General features: G+C 47.3%; 1 protein-coding gene across 3 annotated transcripts in view; it reads left to right on the top strand.

Annotated features, from left to right (window-relative positions):
* The window catches only part of LOC310940810 (teneurin-3-like), a gene marked incomplete at its 3' end in the record, with an annotated part of 89,933 nt that extends 78,894 nt beyond the window's left edge, over positions 1 to 11,039 (top strand). For all 3 annotated transcript variants that reach the window (XM_083905824.1, XM_083905826.1, XM_083905825.1), the window contains 15 exons: positions 1,869 to 1,973; positions 2,590 to 2,720; positions 2,841 to 3,010; positions 3,670 to 3,796; positions 5,318 to 5,515; positions 5,612 to 5,671; positions 6,241 to 6,585; positions 6,671 to 6,915; positions 7,009 to 7,190; positions 7,320 to 7,522; positions 7,613 to 7,723; positions 8,495 to 8,637; positions 8,757 to 8,881; positions 10,038 to 10,168; positions 10,284 to 11,039. In XM_083905824.1, coding sequence (XP_083761950.1) covers positions 1,869 to 1,973; positions 2,590 to 2,720; positions 2,841 to 3,010; positions 3,670 to 3,796; positions 5,318 to 5,515; positions 5,612 to 5,671; positions 6,241 to 6,585; positions 6,671 to 6,915; positions 7,009 to 7,190; positions 7,320 to 7,522; positions 7,613 to 7,723; positions 8,495 to 8,637; positions 8,757 to 8,881; positions 10,038 to 10,168; positions 10,284 to 11,039 — 3,032 coding nt within the window. The remainder of the gene's footprint in view (positions 1 to 1,868; positions 1,974 to 2,589; positions 2,721 to 2,840; positions 3,011 to 3,669; positions 3,797 to 5,317; positions 5,516 to 5,611; positions 5,672 to 6,240; positions 6,586 to 6,670; positions 6,916 to 7,008; positions 7,191 to 7,319; positions 7,523 to 7,612; positions 7,724 to 8,494; positions 8,638 to 8,756; positions 8,882 to 10,037; positions 10,169 to 10,283) is intronic.
* Positions 11,040 to 12,432: the final 1,393 nt, after the last annotated feature.

Here is a 12,432-nt window from a genome sequence, read left to right as displayed (position 1 = left end):
TTAATTTAATTGCGTTATAGCGTTTTTAACGATTAAAAACACGGTTATTTATGATAATATTCAGTATTTTCAGATTAGGATTTAATTTTTTAATACAACACTGCCACCTGCTGGATTATCAGGGAAATTGTGGAAAATATGGCGTTAAAAAAAACTCGATTTCAGTCGGTTCGTTTTATGTCCTTAAGGTAAATAACGTAACTATTTGTCGTAGAAGTCGAAAACAACAACAAATTTCAGGCCAACTGTTAAAATTAATACAACACTGCCACCTGCTGGATTATGAGGGAAATTGTGGAAAATATGGGACGTTAAAAAAAACTGGATTTCAGTCGGTACGTTTATGTCCTTAAGGTAAAGAACGTAACTATTTGTCGTAGAAGTCGAAAACAACAACAAATTTCAGGCCAACTGTTAAAATAAATACAACACTGCCACCTGCTGGATTATCGGGGAAATTGTGGAAAATATGGGACGTTAAAAAAAACTGGATTTCAGTCGGTACGTTTTAGGTCCTTAAGGTAAAGAACGTAACTATTTGTCGTAGAATGTTGATTAAGGATCGAGAAAAAATATTTATAATGTATAAAAAATAAGGCAATCTATTGGGGCTCAGCTCTCCTGAGGTCATATAAAATATATACAATATAAAAAGTCTGAGGGACAATGAGCTGTGACATGACACAAACTGCACCTTTAAAATGAGGCGGTTGGTTTCCCGCGTTTAAAACGCGAGCGTCGAGGATAAACAATAAATAATGCACGTGGATTGACGTGGAGGAAGGTTCTGCTCATCATCTCTGAATAACTGATGAAATTCTCATCGATACGAGACGCTGCTGCTGCTGCTGCTGCTGCTGCTGCTGCTGCTGCTGCTGCTCGAGGGAGAATCCGCCCCGTTTTCACTCCGCACTCCGGCCACATGCAAGTTTCCTCTGGAACAAGACACGGACCGGAGCGCGACGGACTGGAGCTTCGAGGGGCTCGTTAGTGTGGATTCAACAAGGGACGTCAGCGCCGCGTTAGCCGTTTATCCCGAGATCGCGACACGTCTCGCCGCCAAAGATATCGGATAATCTGATATTTATGCAATCCAATTATTTTTCAATTCATCCAGGACGCAAAATTATTATTATTATTATTTTATTTTTTAATCTGATTACTCGAATAATCGGTAGAATACTTGATTACAAAAATATCCGATAGCTATAATTAGCATTTCTAGGTTTTAGCTAGGGCTGCAGCCATCGGATATTTTTGTAATCGAGTATTCCACGGATTATTTTTCGATTAATTGCGAATGCAAAATTATTATTAATATTATTTATTTGTTTTTATTTAATTATTTTAAATCTGATTACTCTAATAACTGGTAGAATACCCGAGTAAGCTACATTAAATCAGCCAACAACAATGTTTACGTTACAGTTTACAGTACATGCAATTATAGTTAGCATTACTAGGTTTTAGCTAGGGCTGCAGCTATCAAATATTTTTGTAATCGAGCATTCCGAACAGTTATTTTGCGATTAATCGAGGAGGCAAAACTATAAAAAAAAAAAAAAAATTGAAAAAGTGAGCGACATTAAATCAGCTAACATCAACGTTTACGTTAGCGTGTGCCGGAAGCGCTAGCAACTGCATGCTATGGGCTCAGATGCTGAATCACGGAGGACGTGCCGTTGTGGTACGACCGTTTAATCGCGCTAAGGGTAACGTGGGGTGCCGCTCCCGCTTCATAATATTAGCGCCTATACCTTATTACTATATACTATACTATAAATTATAAAAAAACGTAATATATACTTTAACTACAGACATATTGATATAGGGTGTTTTGTTTTTCTTTCTTTTTGTCTTTCACACAGACCAGCTCCGCAACAGCTACCAGGTGGGCAACGACCATTCGCTGAGGGTCATCTACGCTAACGGAATGGACACGCATTACCAGACGGAACCACACATACTCGCAGGTAAAGCGGTTGAACGTCCGTCCTCGAATGTTTCATTTCAAAAGTCAATTTAGTTTCTTATTTTACACGTAATTTGGCGACGTAACCAATCGGGCAACCGAGAATCCAGCGCAAACGGACGCCGTGAGCTAGCGCAACCTGCAACCTGGGCTCCTATTGGACGATAGCGTGATTTGTGCCGTTTATTTTCCTCTAAATGTGAACATGACTTCAAAAATCTACAATCTACAATGTAGAAAACCGAAGACTTACTTCCTGTTTGGCTTCAGGAGGACACCGGAAGACTACCTCAACGTCTTTTATTCGCAATCTATGCGTGTACCATGCTGCGAAGTTATTCGTTTAAGCTGTTCAATACAAAAATTGAAAATGAAGTATTCATTAGTCGTAAATTGTATTATTTATTTACTCAATTAATCGATGAGTTGTTTGGGTCAGAAAATGCCAAAAGAACCGATTTAATTAAGTAATGTATTAATAATCGATTAACTGTTTCAGCTCGAGTAGTAAAGTATGAGATGAACGTACGATAAACGCGTAGCCGCTTCTAATGGTTTATGCCGGTTTCCCGTTATACCTTCACCCATTCACGCGTTGTTCGTACATTCGCCTGCAGGCGCCGCTAATCCAACCGTAGCGCGACGCAACATGACTCTCCCGGGCGAGAACGGCCAAAACCTGGTGGAGTGGCGCTTCAGGAAGGAACAAACGCGAGGGAAGGTCATCGTCTACGGCAGGAAACTCAGGGTGAGAGAGGAACTGCTGCCATCTAGTGACTGTTCTTTGCAACTGCGTGCAAATCAAATATCTCATGCGAAAGTTCTCTTTTATTCATTTATTTGTTTGTTTGTTCGCGACCACCCGCAGGTGAACGGCAGGAACTTGCTGTCGGTGGATTACGACCGCTCGCTGCGCACGGAGAAGATCTACGACGACCACAGGAAGTTCCTGCTGAAGATCATCTACGACACACAGGGACACCCCACGCTCTGGGTGCCCAGCAGCAAGTTGCTCTCGGTGAACCTGACGTATTCTAGGTGAGCCCCTTATTTATTAATTGAATAATTGAATTAATAGTTTTAGTAGTAGTAACGATTCTTAATCCTTAAAAAATAAACAAGATTATTCATTAGAATATTCAGTATTTTCAGTTTAGGATTCCATATTTGTAGTACAACACTGCCACCTGCTGGATTATCAGGGACATTGCGGAAAATATGGTGAAAAAAAGAGTTTTGTTTATAATGGATTTATTTTCTTATTTTTCAGTGACCAATTATTTTTCCATTAATCGAGGATGCAAAAAGCAAAATTACTATTATTCGTATTTTGGGGGAAAAAAATATTATTTTTAAATCCGATTACTCGATTAATCAAGGAATAATCGGTAGAATACTCCGATTATTAGCTGCAGCCCTAGTAAGCTACATTAAATAAGCTAACATCAATGTTTACGTTAGCCAAAAGCGCTAGCAACGGGATGCTATGCGAAATGATCCCACACTTTGGACATTTTCTGCCTTTTACGGACTGTTTCACTCTCCGTCTACCGCCATCGCGCTAGCCCGAAATCCAGATGTGCGTCTGCTAAAACGGTCCGTGTGGAACGGGCACAAGTCCACTAATACACTGTGATTTCTATCTGTGTGTGTGTGTGTGTGTGTGTGTGTGTGTGTGTGTGTGTGTGTGTGTTCAGTACCGGCCAGGTGACGGGTCTCCAGAGAGGTCCGACGACAGAGAGGTGGGAGTACGACAGTCAGGGGAGAATCACTTCCCGGGTGTTTGCCGACGGAAAGACGTGGAGCTACACGTACCTGGATAAGGTGCGTTTCTCTCTCCAAGACTTCCAACTTCACTCCGTCGCTCTCAGCCTAAACATGGAATACAAACATTATTATTATTATTGCACCTGCCCCTAAATGAACATTACGAGACGAGAGTCACAGAAAATTGGCCAAAGTCCTTGATTTTTCCTCTGTTTTGGACGACTGGAAGAAAACTGTGTCGCGCAAATTGACGTCAAATTCGTCCCTTTTTTTTCTGGAGCAAAACCAGGTCCCTGATGCTATTGCAGCATGGGAAATGGAATTTTCTTCTTCGAATACGGACAGAAGTAAAACACGGAGAGCTGTTTGCAGCAAACACATTCTGTCATGTGTTAAGATGTGTTTTAAAAAGGGACCTGTGCGTCATTTCCACTCAAGTTGGGTTGGAAATCGAGGCCACGGCTTGTTTAAATCCGTCACTGCTCTTGTTTTCTTTTGTACACGGTTGCACAGTAACACCACCACTACCCACCATGGTGGTCCACTTTCAGGCCCAGCACAAAAGCTCGGTTCTAATGGGTCAGGACTCATTCATTCAAATCCAAATTTAAAACCATTACGTCGAAAACGGATTTATCTTTTCTCTCCATCACCACACGTCACTTCCTGAAGTCAAAACGTGGCCAGGACGCCCCACACGAGGGTTCATTTACTCGGCCGGATCCAGGCCAGAAGACGACAAAAAAAGTGGGCCAAACACTGACCACTGGAGGAGCCTCAGGGCTGCGTACCGGGGGCCCCCCCTACTGTAACATGTTGATCCATGTCCAATGTTGGCAAAGTTGTCGAAAGGTTGCGCGGATTCAAAACAACGTGACCATGGCAACCCACAGGAAGTGCCCTATATTTTCAGCATAGATTGGGTTCCACCTAATTTCCCGACACTTGGCGGGAAGACCATGGCGTCGACTCAACAGGAAGCCGGCCTTTTTGAATTTTGGCGTCCATTTTGGCATCCATTTTGGCGCCCTACATCCCCAACTTGTTGTTATCTAGGCCGGCCCCCTCTTGACCACACTCGACTCTCATTGGCCCCCAGGTCATTTGACTTTGACACCCCTGACCTACATTATGATTCAAATATCTTAACTCAATAACAAGATCAAGATCCTCCAAGTTCCAAGAGCAGACCTCCACCAAGTCTCAGCACCTGAAATTACTGCCATCTACTGGAAACAATCACCCTGATCTGTTAAGACATCACTGAGATGTGCAAATCTGGAATTTTAACATGACCACCAAAAATGGTAATCTGGGTCGGATTAAATGGACACACAACCAAATTTTGACCAAATCCAGTGAGTTTTGCTCATTTTAAGAGGGGGGCTTTCTTGAAAATGTCATATTTTGTCATGAAGGCATCAATGGGTAGATTCTTATCCGTCAAAAAACATACAAAATACGTCTTTCAAAGTCCTCTATTAGCTTTCAAATGTGCGTTTATAAAAGGTTCTTCAAAAGTCAAGTTACTATTCTGGCCAGAATTCACAGATGTTTTTCTCTCTCGCTCTCCAACAGTCCATGGTCTTGCTGCTGCACAGTCAGCACCAGTACATCTTTGACTACGACTCGGGAGACCGCCTGTCCGCGGTCACCATGCCCAGCGTGGCCCGACACACCATGCAGACCATCCGGTCCATCGGCTACTACAGGAACATCTACACGCCGCCCGAGAGCAACGCCTCCGTCACGGTGGACTACTCCGAAGACGGGCAGGTGCGTGGACAAACCGCGGTGGACCTTCGCCACGGAACTCTCTTGTGAAGCGAAGCGCTAACATCTGCCCGTTTCTGTTTGTCTTCTTCACCTTAGCTCCTCAGAGTCGCTCATCTGGGCACCGGACGCCAAATACTGTACAAATATCGCAGACAGGTAAATACTAACGCGTTTGTCTATCAATCTGTGTACAGTACGTGCAATTATGATTAGCATTACAAGGTTCTAGCATCATCCCCTAATGTAGCAACTAGTGCTGGCCATGCTAACGCATTAATGGCGGTTAAAACTGGAGAAAGACGCACGGGACGTCATGTTTACGCGACTCCCCGATTGTTAAAATGAGTCTCTTAAGTAACGCTAACATTTAAAAACAGAGGTACACATACGTAGTACACAGGTACGCTGGTTATTTGTAGCGCTGATTAATAAACAGCCCGCTCCAGTTCGACTGTAGGCGCGCTAACGGCGCTAAGTGGTAAATGGTGCCTGTACTCCGGTGCCGCGGCACGGAAACATGACGTAACACGCGTCATGGAAACGCTTCATGGGTTAACCACAGTTAACCGCCGCTAACGCACCCAGCACTAGTAGCAACCATGTCCTTGGGGGATCCAAATAGCGTAATCGTAGCATCCTAGAGATACGATAACTGTAGGATTACATGTTCTCCAAACGCCGCCGTCGCCACCAAACAACAAAACCGTTTCCGTTTGTCACGTCAGAACAAGCTGGCGGAAATCCTCTACGACTCCACGCGAGTCAGCTTCACCTACGACGAGACGGCCGGCGTGCTCAAAACCGTCAACCTGCAGAGCGAAGGCTTCATCTGCTCCATCCGCTACCGGCAGATCGGCCCGCTGGTCGACCGGCAAATCTTCCGCTTCAGCGAGGACGGCATGGTGAACGCGCGCTTCGACTACACCTACGACAACAGCTTCCGGGTGACGAGCATGCAGGCGGTGATCAACGAGACGCCGCTGCCCATCGACCTCTACCAGTTTGACGACATATCCGGGAAGGTGGAGCAGTTTGGGAAGTTTGGAGTCATCTACTATGACATCAACCAGGTGAGGCCACAATTCGTGAAGTAGAAAAGTTCTTGTCGAGCATAATCCGTGGTTTTTGGGCTCACGCAATTCCCTGGCGATCCAGATCATCTCCACCGCCGTGATGACCTACACCAAACACTTCGACCAGCACGGCCGCATCAAGGAGATCCAGTACGAGATCTTCCGGTCCCTGATGTACTGGATCACCATCCAGTACGACAACATGGGCCGCGTCACCAAGCGCGAGATCAAAATCGGACCGTTCGCCAACACGACCAAATACGGATACGAGTACGACGTCGACGGGCAGCTGCAGACGGTCTCCCTCAACGAGAAGATGATGTGGAGGTAGGACGATGATGACGATGACACCAATGTCGTACAAACACCGGCGTCGGGCGACGGCTTTGCGTTGACGATATGATTTTCTGGCACCTGCAGGTACAACTACGACCTGAACGGGAACCTGCATTTGCTCAACCCCGGGAATAGCGGTCGCTTGACGCCTCTGCGCTACGACCTGAGGGACAGAATCACTCGCCTGGGCGACGTCCAGTACCGGCTGGACGAAGACGGATTCCTGAGACAGAGAGGAGCGGAGATCTTTGAATACAACTCTAAAGGTGGGAAACGGAACTTTGCTTTAAGTGACCCTAAATTCGCAGAAACAAAAGATGGTACAGCCCCGCCACTGAACTTCTGTGTTGGCTTCTTTTGTTTGAAATTCGTCTCTGCTCTCATTTGTAACTCAGGTCTTCTAGTTCGCGTCTACAGCAAAGCCTCCAGCTGGACCATCCAGTACCGCTACGACGGCCTGGGTCGACGCGTGGCGTCCAGGAACAGTCTGGGCCAACACCTGCAGTTCTTCTACGCCGACCTGAACTACCCGACCAGGATCACCCACGTCTACAACCACTCCAGCTCCGAGATCACCTCCTTTTACTACGACCTGCAGGTAACCGCGCTAATGTCCACGCTAATAGAGCTTTAGAAACGAAGTGCACAGCCATCGTAATCGCCGTTTTTTTCATTTCCCGATTCACAGGGCCACGTCTTTGCCATGGAGATCAGCAGCGGAGAAGAGTTTTATATCGCCTGTGACAACACCGGGACGCCACTGGCTGTTTTCAGCAACAATGGGCTGCTGCTTAAACAGGTACGTTTGTTTAAATTAGAGAGAAACTATTAGCCGCCCAATCTCGGAGAGAAGAATCGATGAGCAAATGGATTCATCGTCGTCCGCAAATCAAATTTGAACGTATGAATTGACGTTTCAGAGGCTACAGATATTAAGAGTGGAGTGCCACAGGGGAGCGTCCTGGGCCCTCTTCTTTTCCCCTTATATATAAATGGCACGTCATTTCAGCTTTACTGTTCCATTCTATATTATTTGGCTCAACAAAGCAGATCCACAGAGGTTAATATTACAGTAGGCGACACACAGAATGCTGCACAAACACTTGCGAAGTAGAGCTGAATCGATTATTAATCGATTACTAAATTAATCGCCATCTATTCAGATCATCGTTAAATCGGTTTGAAGAATTTCCATCAGATTTCTGACGGTTTGTGGACGAAAACAAAGACATTCGAGAACATCGTCATTTCCAGGTTTGACGAACACTGATTTTCTGGACCAAACGATTAATCGAGAAAACAATCGGCAGATTAATCGATTACGAAAATAATCGCTAGCTGCAGCTCTAGCGTGAAGTGTCCAGCGGTACGCCAAAGTGTACCATTCAAAATACCCTAGTTAGCGTTAAGTTAAGGAGTTTAAAAGCAGATAATTCATGAAATCAAACTAAAATACACGTCTCTTCCTTCATAATAACATAACACGCACGTAAAAGTACATCATCTGAACGTAATACAGTCAAAACAATCTGTTACAAATGAAGGATTGTGTTGTTTTGCGTGAGTGCAGGTGCAGTACACGGCCTACGGAGAGGTTTACTTTGATTCCAACCCCGACTTTGTGCTGGTAATTGGTTTCCATGGCGGCCTGTACGATCCCCTGACACGACTGCTGCATTTCGGAGACAGAGACTACGACATCCCTGCTGGGAGGTGAGTGCTCGTCCGGGGGCGCTAACTCGCGGCTTCTCAGTCCGAGCACGGCACAGCTCGGCGTTCATATCTGACCGCTACACCGTGTTGTGTGTTTTTTTTTTTTCTTTGTCCCGAAGGTGGACGACTCCCGACATCAGCACCTGGACGCGCGTCGGTAAAGACCCGCAGCCGTTCAACCTCTACATGTTCAGAGGCAACAACCCAGTCAGCAAGATCCACCAGGTCAAAGAATACGTCACAGGTAAACGAGTGTTGAAGATACTGTCGCGATTATCAACGTAACTGGGAAACGATATCGTAAGGCTGTTACGTAAAATCAGGGCTGCAGCTAACGAACATTTAGACGTGCTGTTGCGGTACGCCAGTTGTAGTTTGCACGCTCCCACACTTTTTCCGCCTTTTTTACGGTCTGAAATCCGGATGTGCGTCCGCTAAAGCGGTCCGTGTGGAAACAACGATCCCTGCGCTAAACAGGCCGCGCGAGATAGGAATCAAACAAATTTCTGTATCGGAGTTACTCGAATCACTCGCGTAATCGTCGCAGCCCTAACGTAAATAGAACGCAGCATAGGTTTGGTGCTTTAGCACAGCGTTAGACAGATTTTGTCCAACAGGAAACTGGATTTTAAAGGTCACATAGAGTGGCTCTGTTGCACATAAATGTTAGTTATGGAGGTCTACTTACATATATCAACTTTTATGGTCAAAAACCTCCTAGTTGCTGTAAACGAGCCGATTGAAATCCTCTTTTCTGACGCTGTTTGTCAGCCGCGATGTTTCAGAGTGAACTCTGACCCCCAAAAGACAGAGAGTCTTGCGATTGGCCAGTACTATCCAGCACATCCGCTCTCAGAAGCGCAGCTCCCCCCTCAGGAACAGTGGATGCACTGCTCCTCATTATCAAAACATTGTTTTAACGATGTTTCAAAATAGCTTCTTCACGACTCCCCGCCGCAGTCCCTTTGACGACCTTTGACCCGGAGTCAGAAGACACTGTCGCTCGTGAAAAACCTCCACAACGGACGTTATCCTTCTTCCGCGGTTCAATGTACGCAACCGGATGTGCCCGGACTAGTGCCCGGAGCAGGACGATCTGCAGGAGAACCGATGTTTACGTAACTACTACGGGATTTTCAGCGATCTCGCTGAGCCCCGAGATTACAATAAACACAGCGTTCTAAGCAGTGGCTGAACTGTTTGTTTTGAAACTTCAAGGCTTCATAAACAAGGTAATGACGCAGATACACACCAAAAAAAAACAGCGTTAATAGGAACTTTCGGGCTAGGTCCGCATTAAACTCAGACTCGCAGTCTGTAGCACGGAAAAAAACAAACAAAAAGACCTTCTATTCTCCTTTTTTAAAACGATTTCTTACCACTGCTCTCCCGCCACGTAGACGTCAACATCTGGCTGGTGACGTTCGGCTTCCATCTCCACAACGCCATCCCGGGGTTCCCCATCCCGAAGTTCGACCTGACGCAGCCGTCCCTGGAGATGAAGAAGAGTCAGCTGTGGGACGACCTGCCCGTACGTAAATGGACACGGATAATTGGAATCACTTCGCGTCGTGCTGCGGTAAATTTCTTGCGGTAAAAAAAAACGCACCTTTTAACGATGTCTCTCTCTTTCTCTTCGCCAACAGTCCATCTCCGGCGTCCAGCAGGAGGTGACCCGTCAGTCTCGGGCCTTCCTGTCCTTTGAGCGCATGCCCGAAATCCAGCTGAGCCGGCGGCACTCGGACCACACCAAGCCCTGGCTGTGGTTCGCCACCGTCAAGTCGCTGATCGGGAAGGGCGTGATGCTCGCCGTGATCCAGGGCCGCGTGGTGACCAACGCGCTCAACATCGCCAACGAGGACTGCATCAAGGTGGCCGCCGTCCTCAACAACGCCTTCTACCTGGAGGACCTGCATTTCACCGCCGAGGGACGCGACACGCACTACTTCATCAAGACCAGCCTGCCGGAGAACGACCTGAGCGCGCTGCGGCTCACGTCGGGCCGCAAGTCGCTGGAGAACGGCGTGAACGTCACGGTGTCCCAGTCCACGACGGTGCTGAACGGCAGGACGCGGCGCTTCGCCGACGTGGAGCTGCAGCACGGCGCGCTGGCGCTCCACGTGCGCTACGGCACGACGCTGGACGAGGAGAAGGCGCGGATCCTGGAGGCGGCCAGGCAGAGGGCGCTGTCGAGCGCCTGGGCCCGCGAACAGCAGCGGGTGAGGGACGGCGAGGAGGGCGCGCGGCTGTGGACAGAGGGCGAGAAGCGGCAGCTGCTGAGCAGCGGCAAGGTTTTGGGCTACGACGGCTACTACGTGCTGTCGATAGAGCAGTACCCGGAGTTGGCGGACAGCGCCAACAACATGCAGTTCCTGCGGCAGAGCGAGATCGGGCGGAGGTAACACGAGCACGGCGATCGAAAAACGACTACGCGGGACTGTCAAAGACTTCGCGGAGAGTTCGGACTCCGCAGGAAAGCGGCCGCCGTGAGACTCAAAATTAGCCGCTGGAAGACGGCGACGGCGGCGGGCGCCGAAAAGTAGACGTAATGAAACACAAAATTGTGAACGGTTTAAAAAACCACTTTCATGAGCCTGGGAAAGACCAACGCTTTGTTTTTTTTGGTTTTTTTTTTATAGTTGTCGGCATCGCCTTGTATTTTCACCGCCGCTTTCCGTTGCTTCTTTTCTAATTTTTAACGTCGCATTAGCTCCTCCCTCTGGATTGCCACGCCCCTCTTTATGTCCGTCCCCCCTCTTTTGTCGCGTTTCCGGGTCGTAGTCGGGAAAAAACGCAGTCGTCGTCATTCGCCGCCTCCTCCTGGATGTTCGTCCGTCCCGGTTGTAGTCGGAAGTTGGAAATTTTCCGAGGCGAGGCGGCGGCAGCGTTCCGATCAGTCGTAAACATCGGACCGCTTCTTTGTTCTTGTTTTTAAAAATGGCGGACATGCTGTTAAATACCGCGTAGAGCGTTTTTTAAACCGACCAGAATTTTTACTCCGACGACGCCGATGCTCGAGTTCCGACCCCTTCCGGACGTTTGTTGGTCGGAATTTCCGAGGTGAGGGGGTCGCGAAATAGCGGATAAAAAAGAGAATTCCGTAGACATGCCGTTCACGTCATACCGCAGAGAGAGGATTTACCCGATTTCTCAGGAATGCAGTCAAATCGGAGACGACGTCGCTTCCCAGTTCCCGGCTTACGATGTTTTAAGGAAACACAAACGCAATTCCTTGCCTTCTTCTGGGTTTTTTTTTTTTTCTTTCCTTTACAAAACAGCCTATCTGCATGCCCCTCCCCCCTCTGGGCGGGGCTAACCTTGGATCGCGCCGCCTTCTCGCCGTGGAACAGTTGCGACGCGGACGGACGTCGCGGAATCCCACGCGGACTCCCGATTTCACCGACGCCGGGTTTCGTGCGAAGTTCCCGGACGCAGTCGACTAAAAAAAATCGCAGACTTTTGCGAGTTTTACGAACTGTTGTGGACTTTCTCTGAGAGACAGACACACAAAAAAAAAACACTACGATTTCTATGAAGGGTAAAGAAAAAATATATATACGACTGATTTTTTTGGGGGTTGTTTTTCTTTTTTATACGATATAAACTTATACAAAAGGTAGGGAGGGGGGGAAGGGGGCGGGGCATAAAAATGATCCCAAAAAAAAGTGTTTACATACTATTATCCGTTACCACTATTACTGCTGTTACTGCACCACCGTCATCGGAATGGACAAAAAACAACTTCCTGTTTTCTTTTCGTACGGATATCAGTTACAGACTCCTCCTCCTCCTCCT

The sequence above is a fragment of the Microchirus variegatus genome (genome assembly GCF_963457635.1).
Source record: "Microchirus variegatus genome assembly, chromosome: 19".
NCBI lineage: Eukaryota > Metazoa > Chordata > Actinopteri > Pleuronectiformes > Soleidae > Microchirus > Microchirus variegatus.
This window is presented reverse-complemented; position numbering and strand designations above follow the sequence as displayed.